This window comes from Eumetopias jubatus, unplaced genomic scaffold, assembly GCF_037043125.1.
Source record: "Eumetopias jubatus isolate StellerSeaLion01/CBP00866 unplaced genomic scaffold, mEumJub1_p1.0 scaffold_6, whole genome shotgun sequence".
NCBI lineage: Eukaryota > Metazoa > Chordata > Mammalia > Carnivora > Otariidae > Eumetopias > Eumetopias jubatus.
Genome location: NW_028274812.1, coordinates 37,654,644 through 37,671,584, shown reverse-complemented (window position 1 = coordinate 37,671,584; position 16,941 = coordinate 37,654,644). Strand labels below are relative to the sequence as shown.

The 16,941-nt window shown below is 36.7% G+C and overlaps 1 protein-coding gene across 1 annotated transcript in view; it reads left to right on the top strand.

Annotated features, from left to right (window-relative positions):
• TRMT11 (tRNA methyltransferase 11) overlaps positions 1–10,672 on the top strand; it is a 151,113-nt gene extending 140,441 nt beyond the window's left edge. The window contains exon 13 of the mRNA XM_088023875.1: positions 10,632–10,672. Coding sequence (XP_087880001.1) covers positions 10,632–10,643 — 12 coding nt within the window. The 3' untranslated portion in view covers positions 10,644–10,672. The remainder of the gene's footprint in view (positions 1–10,631) is intronic.
• The last annotated feature ends 6,269 nt before the right edge of the window (positions 10,673–16,941 follow it).

Here is a 16,941-nt window from a genome sequence, read left to right as displayed (position 1 = left end):
AATTGAACCCACAAAATAATTAAGTTCGGATGAAAATTGAGAGTGTACAAGATTTTTGAGAGCCACCAAACTTCACTTAGAAAACAATGTTATCCTCTTGTAGTTTTTTAAGTTATTCTAAGTACCAATATGCTTTAGCCAGGATGCTAAATTTGATCATCTATTAAATTTTTCTTTTGCAGTTAAATGTCTGAATGCTTATTGCCCAGAATGTATTCTTTAGTGTAAAGGATAAAAGCAAGTTCAACAAAGTAAGAAGAATACATAAAAGAGTGAGCTCTAAACTCCTTTAGAGGTAGATGTGGAGCTGTCAGCTTGGACCTTCAGGGTGCCTTCCTTTGCTGTTCCCACCAGTGTTTCCATAGAGTTCTGCCTGTTCTTTCCTTCAAAGTTCTTTCTGCTGCGTTGCAGGGAGATAAGGAGTTGCTGCTGCACAGGATCTCCCTGTGTTATATCCTCTGCACCTCCAGGATCCTCAGATTTGTCCTGCTGGGTAGACGGATGACTCTAGCGCACTTATGAAATGTGTAGTAGGATTGCCCATCTGTCTTGTATTTCCCTGGGGTTCAGGTTCTGAAGACATTCCTGGAGATAATTCCAGAAAATCAGTACATGTTTTACATAGAGTATACATAGACAGTGTCTCTAAAGAGTTGTGAGGCTGAAAAGCTTTTCAAGTCAGTAATGACCTAAAGTTATAATCTCATCATCTCAGGGAAGCTGAGCACCTCTGAAACAAATTTTGCCCTTTGAGCTTCAATATCCAGTGAAAAAGAATGACCCTTTAATTAAGAAATTAGCAACAACAAAAAATGTTCTACAACTCAGTTTCATCCACATGCCTCAGAATTGCTTGAGCAAGATTTCTAGAGGGCGTTGAATTGTTGACACTCTTTTCTTCTCATGTGTGAGTAGACAAAGAGTAAAAATCTTTTTCTTTTTTTAAAAAAGATTTATTTATTTATTTGAGAGAGAGAGAGAGCAGAGGGAGGGGCAGAGGGAGAAAGAGAGACTCTCGAGCAGACTCCCCACTGAGTGCAGAGCTTGACGCCGGGCTTGATCTCATGACCCTGAGATCATGACCTGATCCGAAATCAAGAGTCGGATGCTCAACCGACTGAGCCTCTCAGGTGCCCCCAAATCTTTTTCAATTAGAGAAGATGTGAGTAAAAATGAGCATGATTTTTATGTTGACAATAAAATACAAAAATGTATGTCATGATGAAGTGAATATCAGTTGATATAAATAAAAATCTTCAGGGTCTTCAGCCTGAACACCTGAGAGTAAATTATATTTCTTCAAAGACTAGTTTTTACTGTAGGAAATCAAATTTGTGGTACAAAATTAATGGGGTATAATGAGTTTGATAGGGCAATTTTGTGTACTTTTTCTATCTTTCCTTTTAGAATGAATGTGTGTTCTTTTCTCTCAGCATTACATCCAGAGTGTATTCATCCTCTGAATCTCACACCAAGACTGCCCTTGACAGTTAGGTGTCCTGCCTATAAAGAAGTGAGCTGTCAATCTACATGGAATTCTCGAGAAGTTTACTATTATTTTTTAAGGCAAATATTTGATTTGGGAACAGATATCCATTATTCTGAACTTTTCAAGCTTCTCACAAGTACATAAAGGAACCTGGTTACCAGATGTTTAATATCTATGAGAGAGAAAGAGAAATTCAATGATATAGTGGTCTCTTCTGAAAAATAGTATTAAAAAATTTAATTGTCATAATCTTGAATAATAACTTTCAATGTTTTTTCACAATAAATCTATTTCATTGACCTGAATTTATGGTCAGTTTATTATTTTTATATTTTAACACTAGTAAAGTTGTGGGAAAATCACATATTTAGACATGTATATTAATATATGTACAAACCTTTTCAGTCCTTGGCCTTAATATTCTTAAATTGTATTTATCAAAATTTTTAAATGTCAGTAAACCAGTTCTCATAGACATTAACTCAACAATAAAGCATACTTAACAGCAAAGTTAGCTTTTATGAGCTTATATATGATGTGCTCCTTTATTTTCCTGATGCTATCCTTGAGTTAAGTAATAATGCAGACTTTAAGAAATAGTATGGATAGTATGAAATGTAGAAATAGTTAAAGTTCTTTCTTGTATATTTTCAATTTCATTTATTAATATTTAATAGTATAACTAATAAATATATTTAGGCCATAAAAACAATACAGGCATACCTCATCTTATTGCACTTCGCTTTATTGTGTTTCACAGATACTGAGTTTTTCATAGATTGAAGGTTTGTGGCAAGCCTGCAGTGAGCAAGTCTGTTGGTGCCATTTTTCCGACAGCATTTGCTCACTTTGTATCTCCGTGTCATGTTTTGGTAATTCTCGCAATATTTCAAACTTTTTTATTATGATGATGATTTATTACAGTGATCTGTGGTCCACGATTACAGCTCACTGAAAGCTCAGATGATGGTTAACATTTTTTAGCAATAAAGTATTTTTAAATTAAGGTATATACATTGTTTTTTTTTAGACATAATGCTGTTGTACACCTAATAGACTACAGGATAGTGTAAACATAACTTTTATATGCACCAGGAAACCAAAAAATTCATTTGAGTCACTTTATTGTGATATTTGCTTTACTGCAGGGGTCTGGAACTGAACCTGAAATATAGCTGAAGTTATACCTATATTATAGATAAAGCCATATTCTCCTTTGATCATCACCATCAATCCTGATTCTTTTTTGAGAAGTACCAACAACATTTAATATGATGTGTATCTTTACAGACCATTTTACTTTTACTTATGTGAGATATATTTATGGCCCTAGGCTATCCACAGCACTTTTTAAAAAATGTGTGTGTTTTAAAATATAAATTATATTTATATATTTATATATATAAATATAAATATATATATAAATATATATATTTATATATATTTATTATAATTATATTTTAATGTATTACAGTTCTAATGAACTGTAATAATTTATAAGGTGATTTTTTTTAGATTTTTTTGGTAGATGGTAATATCATATTCAAATAATGATAATTTTATCTTTTCCCTTATGATCTTTATATCTCTCTTTTTTTTCTTGGATAGACAAGGGTAGAGAGTAAACATTGAATAGACAATGATAATATCAGTGTCTTTTATTATTCCTTATTGTATACTGCTTCTAATATTTCATGCATTGAGTATGGTACTTATATAATTCAACTACTGACACTTTATTACGGTAAAATTTTCCTTCTATTCCTAGTTTGCTAAGATAAAAAAAAAAATCAGGTGTTAAATTTCATCCAGTGTCTTTACATTATTTAGCTTTTGTCTTTTGTCTTTTCATATGGAGAATTGATGGATTTTCTAGTATTGAACCATCCTTACATTCCTGGGATAAACCAAATTTAATCTTGATATTTAATTTTTAAAAATACATCTACAAATTTTATTTGATAATGTTTTATTTAATGTGTATATGTCTTAATTTGTAAATATGATTGGGTCCTAGTTTGTTTTCTTGTGCTTTGCTTTGTTTTGGTATCAGTGCTATATTTGCTTAGCAAAGTGGGTCACATTTCTTCTCATCTTCTTCTTTGCTCTGAAAAGAAGTATAATATAATATAATAGGGGGATTATCTGTTTTTTAAGGGTGTGATAAAATTTCCAAGTGAAAACTTGGATTGGGTGCCTTTTGAAGTATAACATTTTGATAATTAGTTTAATTTCTTCAGCGGTTATTCCTTTGTGTGAATCTTTTAAGCTTCTCTTTGAGCCAGTTTTGGTGACCCACATTTTTTTTTTCTGGAAAATTGTCCATTTCAGCTAAGCGTTCATCTAAGTATGCTAAATTTGCCACCTAAAAATAAGAGGTGTAGCATTTCTTTCCTACATTGCAGGTTAAGAGTAGAGGAATTGCTTTTCTTGCCAAGTTAATTTTAACTTTTGTACCAGCAAAACAAACTATACACTACTCCAGTTTTTGTGATGTCTCCAATGAAATTAGTTATTTTGTTGTGGGAAATAGCTGTAGGAAATTCTGCCTTTATTTTTTTTAACCAAGTGGTAATGCATTTAAATAATGCCACCCCCAACTCCAGATTTAAGAATCAGAAAATTCCACAATACTTCTAATTTTCTTAAACTCTGTGTTTCCTCATCAATAAAGTTGAAAAAAATATCTTGTTATCTTATGGAGGTAGTTGCCATGTTAAAGTATATAATGACTCTACTAACCTCTACCCAGAGTTTGTGCATATTAAATTATAGGAATTTTTTTTATTAATATATACCCTTTGCTTTAAAGAAAATGTACTTAGTGTAAGCTGTGTGTTTGCATAAGAGAGTTTTCCTCAATGGATATGTAATTGGAATTGAATCTGGAGCTTTGGACTGTTGTCTAAATTTAAATTATCAAGCTTAATTAAAAGCAAAGCAAATAAAAAGTGGTTGTACTTAGTTAATTGTGGTTCTAATAAATGTAAGCAGTCAAGTAAGTTAAGTAGTCAAAAGTAGTTGTGTTTTCTGTTGGTGGGAATGCAAGCTGGTGCAACCACTCTGGAAAACAGTATGGAGGTTCCTCAAACAGTTGAAAATAGAGCTACCATACGATCCAGCCATTGCACTCCTGGGTATTTACCACAAAAATACAAACGTAGGGATCCGAAGGGGTACGTGCACCCCAATGTTTATAGCAGCAATGTCCACAATAACCAAACTGTGGAAAGAGCCAAGATGTCCATTGACAGATGAATGGATAAAGAAGATGTGGTATATATACACAATGGAATATTAGGCAGCCATCAAAAGGAATGAGATCTTGCCATTTGCAACGACGTGGTTGGAACTGGAGGGTGTTATGGTGAATGAAATAAGTCAATCAGAGAAAGACGTATCATATGACCTCACTGATACGAGGAATTCTTAATCTCAGGAAACAAACTGAGGGTTGCTGGAGTAGTAGGGGGTGGGAGGGATGGGGTGCCTGGGTGATAGACATTGGGGAGGGTATGTGCTATGGTGAGCGCTGTGAATTGTACAAGACTGTTGAATCACAGATCTGTACTTCTGAAACAAATAATGCAACATATGTTAAGAAAAAAGAAAAAGAAGAAGATAGCAGGAGGAGAAGAATGAAGGGGAGTAAGTCGGAGGGGGAGATGAACCATGAGAGACGATGGACTCTGAAAAACAAACTGAGGGTTCTAGAGGGGAGGGGCGTGGGGGGATGGGTTAGCCTGGTGATGGGTATTAAAGAGGGCACATTCTGCATGGAGCACTGGGTGTTATGCACAAACAATGAATCATGGAACCCTACATCAAAAACTAATGATGTAATGTATGGTGATTAACATAACAATAAAAAACTAAAAAAAAAGTAGTTGTGTTTTCATACACATAGTAAATCAGTGAGAATGATTTTGCTGACTTAGTAGAGATTGTATGAAAGTATCAGGTCTGAAGACGTGCAGGCAAAAATCTCTAGGTTTTTCTGCTGTTGCAAAAGTTAAGATGTATTTGGCATGGAGAGAAATTACTCTAAACCTGTCAAGCCTGGCAGGACAGTGAAGGTGATTTGAGAAGAAAAGTTCCAGAGAGGAAGTCAAGAAGCTAAATTAGAAGTTCTGTTCAGTTTGGGACACGTGGTTAACTAACTTAAATCATGATTTTGTGAAAGGTATGTGTATGGTATATATTCAGTAGCAGCTCAAGAACCTTTCTTCAGCAACACTTGCTCAGTTTTGCCCTTTATCTTTGACCTTCTTAATAAGATAAATGTCTTTTATACTAAGGATTAGTGAAATCCAGTCTTATTAATTAAGTAGCTTTTTCTTTCTCTTAGCGTTGCCTTAAGATTTCATTATTCCAAGACTCTTTCTGTCTTAATTTTCCTGTCAACTTTGAGTATTCCTTTCTCTGTTATAATCTACCAGGACAAAAACTCCCACATTTTCTTAGCAGACCACTTGTCTTATGGTCCTAAATTTTCAGATCTAAGACACAATTACATCGTTAGAAGTTTGTGTTTTTTAATGCTTCCTTGCATTATTCTCCTCAAGAGAGTTAAACTCTACCACCTAGCAATAAATCTACTTTTTTATTGGTGGGGGTCCCTGACTTTTTGTGATGAGGAGATTTCTATATCTTATCAACTCTCCATCCCTGGAAAAAAAATAGGTAGGTGATATATATATATATATATATATATATATATAGTGAGAAGAAATAGTATATTGGAGAAAGGAGGGGAGGGATGATTGTTAAGGAAATCATGCTTGCATTGCTCTACGGAGTCAGGGCACACTTTTTAGCCCAACTATGCCACGTCCTTAAGAGACATTCCTTTAAAGGGGGATACCTAAATGCTGGATGTGTTGTGATTGCATGTTGGCATTTGGCTTTGATTGTGCTTGTTTTAAATTATGATTTCTGAACATCAATATCATCTATTTTATTTTTAAATGTGTGGAATTTTCCACCTGATGAAACTTGAATTTTATGCAGCAAAGGCTGTAACTTCCAAGTCGTAGGTAGAAATAGCATCAAGAAATAGAGAAGGAACCTGGATTGTGTAGTTAGAAAACCCACATTGCAACTCTAGCTCTGCCATATTTTAGCTGAGTAAATTTGATGAAGGCATTCACAATTTCTGAATTTCAGTATACACATCAGTAGAAATGATAATATCCATCTCATAGAGCTGTTGTAAAGATAAAATGAAATGTCGTTCATAAAGCACCAGTGAGGCCTGGTATGTAGAAGACCCTTGATATTAATTCCTCTTTTCCTCAGTAGCTATACTAACAGTGCTGGGAGCAAGAAGATCATTCTCTTCCAGTCTCTATTTCTTACAAACTATATGACCTTGGTGATTCCCATATATGTTTCTTTACTATAAAATGGGAAGAAATATCTTCCCAAATGAAAGATCTCTTTTATAGAAATTCTGTGGCTTTCAAATGAGAAAGTAGAATGCAATAAATTTTGGAAATTATAAGTTCTAAGGAAATACAAGCCATTCTCTTTAAAAGTAGATATTAATTCAGGCACTGATATACATATATTGTATCTTATCACAAAAGTACAATAAACAAGCATTCAGGAAAGAGCAAGTCTTAATATCTAAGATCATATTTCACCACATTTATCCTTGGTCATTTTCTAAGTCCATGTGCAGATAAGATTCTAAAAAATGATTTTTTTCTGACTATTGATATTTGTTCTTTTACAAATATAATTGTGGGACACTGAAAGTCACTTCACTTCCTGAGAAACAATTAAGAGCATATTGAATCTTCTCCTAGAAAATATATACATATAATGGCAAGATCAGGAGTTTTATTCTGAAGGAAAGCAAATCGACAAATTTAGGTTGAAAGAGAAACGAGATTATTTATCAAGGTCAAATGAAAATAAATATTGTTAGAAGTTTTGTTTTGTTTTTAGAGATAATACTCATCTTGAACAAACTGCCACTTGACAGAACAAATTTGCTTGAGTAGCCGATTTTCTCTTTTTGTTTGAATTTTTGATAATTATGTCAGATTTGGAAAAGAAATAAGAATGAGCTTTGTTACCGTCATGGAGACTCTTTCTGTACAAAGAACTGATTTACCAACATGCCAAATCACCAACCATAGCCCTAGCAAAGAAGGGTTTGATTTTTTTTTTTTGAAATTAGAATAATGCACGACATTGCTTTATGTAATTAGGTGTCAACCCAGTTGCATACATAAGCTTTGTGCTGATAAGTGGAGAGTCTGTGATAATGCTTAGAAGTACTTCAGAGTCTGGGCTCTATGATGGGGCCACTTGACTCGCTGTGATCTGAGTTGGAACACACTGCTTTATTCCACAGCCATCTAGACCGAGAGTGAGGAAGAACAATTTACCAACTAAAGCAACAAAGCAATTGAGGTAGACAGAAAGTAATTAGTTTTTAATGATCTTTTGGAAGTCACATGAATAGATTGATTTCTGTTTTGATCTTGCTTGAATTAATAGCAGCTTTTGAGTCTTCCATCCCACTTTGGCTCGCATTGTTTCTCCATTTTACGGTCTAGCGCTCCTGCCGTTCAGGTTTTACTTGGACCATTGTTCCATTTTGTAAGGCTCTGCCCAGTGTTTTTGTGCTCTTCAGCTTTAAACATTGTTGTGGTGTTTTCCTTTTATTTCTATAGCTGTTTCCTCTTGGGAATTTGATGGGGTTATTATCACTTCCAAGGGGCTAACATCCAAATTGGAGGTTCATCGTCAATTCATTTCTCGCTGAGACAAGCTCTATAGTACTCCTTGTGAAGAGTGGTTTCAGCCCTGTCCTGGTTAGAGCTCAGACTTTCCCTTCTCTCCTTTTTGGATTATCTAAGTTATTTAGAACCAACTAATGAGGTTGCAAGGAAGCAGTTCGAATGACTGGAGCGGCTGTTAGGACTAAAAAGCTTTTCTCAATAATAAATTTACTTCTCTCCAAAGCTTTCCAGACAATGGCAACATCCCCAGTTTCTTACTCAAACTTTGTCACCAACTCCGTATTTCATGGGCAGGCGGGTGTCTGCATTCCTCTACTCTGCTTCCCACATGCCCATACAATTCTCACATACTTTTCCTTGTCAGGAAGGTAGTAAAGGCTCACAGTTTTTTCCTTCTTTGTTTGTTTGTTTGTTTTTGGTCAATCAAGCTATGCATGTATATTTTTTAAAGTTTTGTTTTTTTAAGAAAATGAAGAAAAAATCAGTCAAGTTTGCTGCAATTCGAGACTTTCAACATTTTAAAATAGATCTCCTGGTTTTTCTATATAATTGTATTTATTCTTCAATATATGATAATTTTTATATAGTTGTGCTTTAAAATAATTTTCCACTTAATTTAAAGAGATCATTTTTCTCCGTCAAAAAATATAGATCTCCATGATACTTTTCAAAGACTGCCAGAAAAAGTATTGCATGTTTATGGTCCTGGGCTTCAGGATGGCTATAGGAAGAAAACAGAACTGATTTGAAACTAGTAAAAGATCAAATAAACACCACTACCGAAGACCTTCTGGAAAGGAGAAATGGGAACAAACAAGCTTAGGAAAGTCAAAAGAAATTACCTTCTGGTATGAATCAACAGGTTTTAGACCAGTAACCAAACACTACCCTACACTACGTGTGAATTAGTACTTTGGAAATTGAATGTCTGAGTGCTGGGATAATGAATTTTCTTAGTCTGTCATTCACTTCCCCACACTCCACAGGAGAGAGGAGGGAAGTGGAAAACGGAAGAGAGAGCAGGGAAAAGGTAGAAGATAAGACGCGGGAGCCAAATTGGACAAGAGAGAAGGAGAATGCCGGGCTAGCATGTTGGGAAGAAGCCTTAAGAGAGGAAAAAGGAGGGGCGTCGGGATATTTACAGCCAACATTCCATTTAGCACCAGGCACCCAGTGGAGAAAAGGCCATTTATCCTTGTCATAAACCTGGCTGCGCTGCTTCTCTTGCTGCCAGGCATTTTGTTCCCAGAAGAAGGGGCTACCCAGGAATGTAAGGGGAAGTGGGGGGTGGGTGGGAGGGAAGGTCAGGAAAGGCTTTCATGGTCAGCACCCTTAGTCAATTTCAGGTTAGATTACAGCCTTGTCATTTTATCTTCTTTGTTTATTACTCTCTTTTGGTTTTCCATTTTGTGTTTTGTATAGTTGGGCATCTCTAGTTCTCCATTTCTTCCTTTTATTTAGCTAAGTATAGTTTTAAAATTTAAAAATTTATTTAAAATTCTTTCTAACTATGCCATAAAATGCTATCATGTTTTTCTTCAGTCCTTTACCTTATAGAGGTCAAAATCTTCTGATTTTGTAAAAACAAATCTTCAGTCTGACTGAGGGTTTATATTAATCTACCATCTTTGTGGTTTTAGTATTTCAATGGCAGATATCCCACATGATGTTTTTTTATTCTGTACATTTTGTTTCACAGGGATGTCTGAATATGGTCCATTCACTGAATCCTGGAGAACCTAACCTTCACCAAAAGGACAAATGGTTGCTTTCTTTTGTGTCAGTGACAAAGTTTGGATACACAATGTGCATCTTCCAGTGACCTGTGGGGTAATTTGGACTTTGGGCATTTTTCCAAATTAAGGAAGGAATTATAACAGTCGCCTATTGTTCTTATGAGTTCGACCTCATCCATAATCCAGCATTTTGGGAATTTTGCACCTTTCCCAGCAGTAGTCATCCAGCTGTAGTAAAGACACTCAGTGTCCTCATCATGAGATAGGGTTTGTGTAACACATTGGCCTACTTGCTCCAGAGGGAAAGACATAGCAGGATTAGGCAGTGGATTCAAATTGTGGCTCTGTCTTCTGGCAAAATGAACTTCTTACTAGAATTTGGTTTCCTCGTGTGTTTAAGGAGGACATAATAATATTTGTCTCATAGAGTTGTGGTGGTGACTCAGTGAAGTTCTGTAAGTGCCCGGTACACCGTAAGTCCTCTGTAAGTAGTAAGTGCTGGCTCGTTATCATTGTTTACATTAATAACAATTATTAGCCATAGCTTCAAATCCTTATATGCTGTTTAGGGGTTAAAATTTGCAGGCATTAATCACCTAGAGGATATTTAAGTGTTAAACTGTAAGATAAGAACTATGTTTTCAATTGCAGGCACTCAAATGAAGGAAAGATTTATGTGGGCCAGCTGAGGGGGAAAGAAGACTTCCCGAAAGAGGTAAGAACTGAACTGGGCCTTGAAGAGCAGATAGAATTTAAAACATACAAAAGGGAATTTAAGGTTCAAGAGACAGGAAGTCAGGGAGAAAAGTGTGAGTAAGCATATAACCAAAAAAAGGGTAGGGTTTCAGAGCTGTTTTTCTGGGTTATTTATCCAACAGTTATTCAGTCCTTTTTCCTTTCTATCAGTACCCTGTTATTACATTAAATCAAGTTATTTTTTTTCTTTTTAGCTGTGACCTGCACCAAAATAATAAATATGCTCATAATATTATGCCATTTTAAAATCCTTATGAATCTTGGTTAGTTTACTATTCAGCTGTTGCTTTGAAAGCATACCATTTTGGAATTAATTCTAGGGAGGTATGTTTGCAAGACTGCATATATTTTAGGCAAATTGAAAGAGTTGATATTCCTAGGGACAACATGAAATTTCTAAGGAAAAGCATTGCATTTCAACAACGAGTAAACACCATCTCGTGTCTAGGCTGGCTGTTCTCCATTCACTAGAGAAATCATATTGAGCAATCTACTGTCATAAGATACAGTGCTACTGGAGGGCTCGGTAACTACCTCTTATCCTCTGCACTCCTCCACAGTCCCAACTGTGAAGGGATCTTCAGAGGTGGGGACTTACAGCAAAGTGGAGCCACCCAGGGAGTCAGGGGGTGCAGAGGACTCTACAGTTGAGGCAGGTTAAAAACATAACCCAAAATTTCACTGCAACTGTCAATGGAAGATTAGGGAGGTGGTTTAAAAAAAAAAAAATCCTGAGATTGTACGATGCTCTGTATAATAAAGTTTAGGGGGAGGTGAAATGAAACTGTTCCTAGTGATGTACTCATTTAGTTCTTACTCTCTACAAACATCATTTATTACTACTCCTGATATTGCCCTGCTGGTCTCTTCGTTGGCCTGGTCTATGGTGAGTAACTGGCAGTCCAGGCCGTGGGGTCCCGACCAACATTGCTTCACCAGGCAAAGGCAACTTGGCTGCCTCCAAGGCCTAGCCTGTCCACCCATTTTTACCTTTAGCTCTTACTTAAATGTAGGGGCAGTTTACGTGATCTATTTAATTACATGCATTCTTTCCCAAAGCCTTTTATTTTCCGTGAAAGCCCCTGTATTGAAAGACTCTGTTGGCCACTATATCTGAGCATCACTTGGAAGTGAGTCAGGAAAGGAATATAGCTTAGTGTGTTTGAAACTAAACAGATGTGGGTTGAAGTTCTGTCTTCATCACATGTTAACTGTATGATTGGGAGGAAGTTATTTAAGCTTGTTTGCTCCCTGGTAAAATAAGGATAATAATAGCATTTATTGCAGTTTTTTAAAAAATAGAGTAAAAGAAAAAGTGTGTTTAGGTCACTTAGTAGAGTGATTGATACATAGTGAATTATCATTAAATGAGATTATTAATCAGTAACCAATCTATTAATAATGTGACTATTAATGATAAATGTAATAATATACTTCTATTGTTAACACACTCTTTAATAAATATAATGATTAACATTGAAAATACCTACTGTTGGCTGCTACTACAGTTGTTATCAGAGTGTTTGATTCAATTAACTTTGTCAGTTCCCTGATCTGTCACGTAAGGATAATAGTACCTACAGGCTCATGCTGTGAGCTATGCGCAGAGAGATGGGGTTATGCCTGTGCTTTACAGACCACACAATAACTATTATGGCAAAGATGGAAATAAGTAGATGATGTCTGGTAGCACTTTTGACCTTAATGTATATGACCAGAACCTGCAAGACAGAGTTTTGGTGAGTGCTAACCTTTTAAAAGTTAGGGCCAATGTTTCTGGAGAGCCAGATGGATGGTTGGCAATGGAGCGGAGTGCTGTGTCCTGAAAGGCTAGCTGAGCAGCTTCCGATTCTGTTTCCCTCGCTTGGCACAGCCAGTTTACCTTTAGCACTCTTGTACCTACCCCGTAATTACAGGATTTGTCATCTTCTAAGAGAATTACTTTGCTAAGGAACATTCTTTCTTCCTTTTCTTCTTTTGTAACTTTATTGGGGTAATCTCACTGGGCATCCACATTGGGTTAGACCTTTGTGAGGCCTTATACCTGCGTCATTTAATACTATCCTTATAGTCATCCTCTGAAGTGTGCATTATCACCTGTATTTACAGGTGCTTCACTAACTTGCCTAATGATAAATGGTAGAGCTGGGATTAAAGCCTTTATCAAACTGAAGGTAAGTCTGCTCTTTCCACGGCATTAGTTCCCTGATGCTTCTATTGCTTAAGCACAAGTGTAGAAAAAGGGCATAAAAGGGAGTGGTTCTCTGGGGGAGAGTGGGGCGGCTTCCCTAAGTAGGGTTGGAAAGTGGACGGGGCAACTGGATGGTCACAGTGACTGGGCTGAGGAGGTGCTGCTAGATTTGGGAGGAGGGGCCGTGGACACTGAATGTGTTATGGCATTCTGGATGGTAAGACTAGAGAATTGTCCCACCCGAAATGCCAGCTGTGATCTCAGACAAGGGACTAGGTGATTCAGAAATGGCTCTTGCTATTTCTTCTGCAGTGGTAAAGGGTGGCTGTCGTGGGTTCGTGGTTATATTTTGTAGTTTTCGCTTGCATGCATTTTTTACGGTGTAGAGAAACCCAGCCTTCACTTCCCAAGTAAGACTCTTGTTTCTCTTTAGGTGTTTTGTTTCTATGCTCTTTATAACCCTTATCACAGCTTATTAATCTCCGTATCCCATACCACACAGATGTGAGTGTGGACTCCGTTTTGTTCACTGCTGGTTCTGTGGTGGCCAGCGTAGAATCTGGTTAGTAGTAGGTGCTCAAGTAACACTTTTGAATATAAGGTTTCTCTATCATGTATAAAGCCCGGAAAACAAGCTTAAAAGCTCGGATTTATTTGTGCTCACTGAACTTCCTCCCTGCCTCACAAATAAGCAGAACCTTAGCAGGGCTGAAAAACAACAGCAACAACAACAACAAAAAACACAAAAACGAGCCTTTTGGTGGTCATTACGTATGCTGCATGCTGTTATTTCTGAATTTTTGCTCCTTTCCTGATTCACACATGCTCTGATAGTTTAGGGTTCTCACTTGGTCACCAGCAATCTTCTAGGAAGGGAAGTTCAGCTTTTGGAAATTTACCTGTGCAGCCAGTGCCTTACAAAGATTAGTTTTCACTTTAGCTCCCTTAGGTTGTGGCTCCGTTTTCCCCTTTGGGCACTTTGAGTGATGTGGCTTTTGCCAGAGCCAGGATCTGTATTATAAAACAGCTGATTTTTCAAGGAGGCACTTGAATTCATCACAATCATTAGTTCTCATTTTCTACCCACTGAACTTTGAAATATTATTTATTTTCCCTTGTGGCATTTGTCTATACATCAGGGTTATTTTCCTCTTTCTTAGCATTTAAATAGGCTTTCATATATGGTGAATGTAGGGAGCGCTTCAGGTTGGCACTGGTACTGTTTTTTTTTTTTTTTAAAGATTTATATATCTGAGAGAAAGAAAGGGCACGGGGGGGGGAGGGGGGAGGGGCAGAGAGAGGGAGTCTTACCTGAGCACCAAGCCCTATGGAAAACTGTATCTCAGGATCCTGAGATCAGGACCTGAGCCAAAACCAGGAGTTTGACACTTAACCGAGTGAGCCACCCAGGTGCCCCATGCCCTGGTACTTTTAAATTACTAATTAAAATACCTCAGAAGCCTTTGAGAGAGAACTACATAATTTCCCATCTTATTTATGAGACTTCAGTTGTCATGGGATTTGCCAAAGATCCCTTAGCAAGTAAGTTGAGGGTTTAAAATAAGAACCAAACATTCTTGATCTTTAGTTATTTGGCTTTAACATTTTTTTCTTTTCCTTCCTTCCTCCCTCTCTCTCTCTTTCGTTTTTTTACTTTCTTTCTTTCTCTCAAGGAACTTCAGTATTTACTTTCTTCTACGTCTGACATGAAGTTGCCAACTTTCTTGTTATAATTATTACCTTAGACTAAGAGGTCAGGGTAGAGCCAAATGTAGATGACCAAGCTAGGTTAGACAGTGTCATGGAAGCAGCTCACCCTCTCTCTCCTTAGTGTTATGTTTCCCACATTCTTAATACCCTTCTTCAGTTTCTTGAAAAACATGACCACTTTTGTCTACTACCTTCTTTCTTCTCCTACTCTTTTATTCACTCTTATAACCCTTTCTCATTAAAGCATCTTTTTTTTTCTTCCTGTTGCAGGCACCATGTGTTCTGGTTTTGTTTGTTTTGTTTTCTCTCTCTTTTTCTGGGGGACACGCGAGGTAAGGGTGGTAGCGGAGTGTGTGTCTCTGCACAGAAAACTTTAAAACCGCTTGCCGAATGAAACTTGATGACTTTCTGAAAGCGAATTAGGTTGTGTGCTCTGCTGGCTCATTTTGGATTAATGCATTTCATCAAGTGGCTGGAAAAAAAACCAATCAGCATGCTTACAGTTTGTGAAACCATTTAAAGAAAATGCGTAACGAGGAAGAGAACAATGTACACAAATGCACTTCACCCTCTGATGGCCAAAGAGAATTGTCTTTAACTTGATAATATGTTTGAAAAAAAGACAAGACTTTGACTTGGGAAGTTACTGCCCTCCGCCCTGAGTAGAATCCAAGGATTACTGGCATTAGGAGGAGAGATTACAGATTATGGTTACTAAATGGAAGGATTACTGAGACACACATGCCTCAGGCTTGAAGAAGACAATGGGAATTAAGAGATTACAATGAATAGAGAGTGGTATTAACTGTTTTTCCAGGGTTGAATACTTTACCAAAGAAAGGAGAACAACTATTTCTCAGGCTAAAGTGTGGAGTGGTGCTAGAGCCTTGGTTGTTTTTATTCTTTCCAATCTTGGCCCCCAAAACTTTAGGTTTTGTACGGTTAGTCTCAGGAGAGAAAATGGCAGTTGTGTTGATTTAGGTATTGTTTCAGTCTCAGTCTTGATTTGTTGTCTTAATGCATTCACTTTTTGCCCTTCCTTGGTCACTGCTGTTATAACTCAAATAGTAAAGGCTGGTGTAGGAATTGTACCCTAGGCGGCTGTGGAAGAGGAACAAGGTCCCTCCACACTGGTTTCCAAAGACCTGGAGTCTAAGCCCAGTTCTGATCCAAAGAATGTTACTGGATTTCTCAGATCCTCAGGTGCTTCATCTGCAAAATGGAGGGAATGATGCTAGATGATGTTCACAAAGCTAGATGTTGCTAAAAATATAGGTACCTATCAAAGATCTGCAAGCATATTAATTGGAAGCGTTGGGAATCTATTCAACTGTTGAATGGCATTATATTTTGGAAATACCAGATGAGAGTTCGTGAATGTTTTTTCTTTAAGGCTGTAACATTTATGAGATTTAGACAGACCCTATTGGGACAACTGATTTCATTTTAAAAGGGCTAATAACTCTTTATTTAAGAATAATAAAACAAATTTACATATAAAACATAAAACATTTAAACATTTCCCTAAAGTGTGTTTTAGTCCAAATGTTGCTAATTTGTGGGAACCAAGAGGCGAAATTCTTGACATTGAAATAAACTGAAATGATGTCTGATCTGGCTTTAGTCTGAGGTATTTTATTTAGTTCCAAAATTCCTATAAGAGTAAATCCACGCTTTGATCATGTACTTACACTTGATATAAGATTAAAATATACACATTATACTATCAATTATAATATAAAAATAGAACTAAGAAGATACTTTTACTTTAAGCCTTTCTTTAAAAAACACTAGGAAACATTCTTAGTGGTTGTGCTTTCTTTATTTAGCTGGGTTAATCTCTTAGTTGCTAAGGGCAGATTGATTTGTTTATAAACTTGTTAAACCAAATCTGCACACAACCACATCACAGATAATAGAGTGGGAAAAGACCACTCAAATTGTCAGTCTGCATCCACTCACCACCTCAGTCTTATTAATGTCTAATTTAACTTTTTCAGCATTGTATTCCACATTGCATGTTTTGCACATTGTATTTTTAAATGATGTGCTGACGATGATTGTTAACCATGTGTGTGGGTGGGGCTGAAAAGACCCGATGTGTGACCAGAAATCCTTTTCCAATGACATACCCAGGCTGGGCTACTGTCAGTGAGTCATTCTCACTTCGATGACACTGGGGCTCCCATATGAGGTCTCATGTCTTTGAGGCAGCCCGGCAGATGCCAAGCATGTTTATTCCACATTGGTACCACTAGCACAAGGGAAGAGTGTACGCCACTCTTAGATTCCTGGCAATTAAAC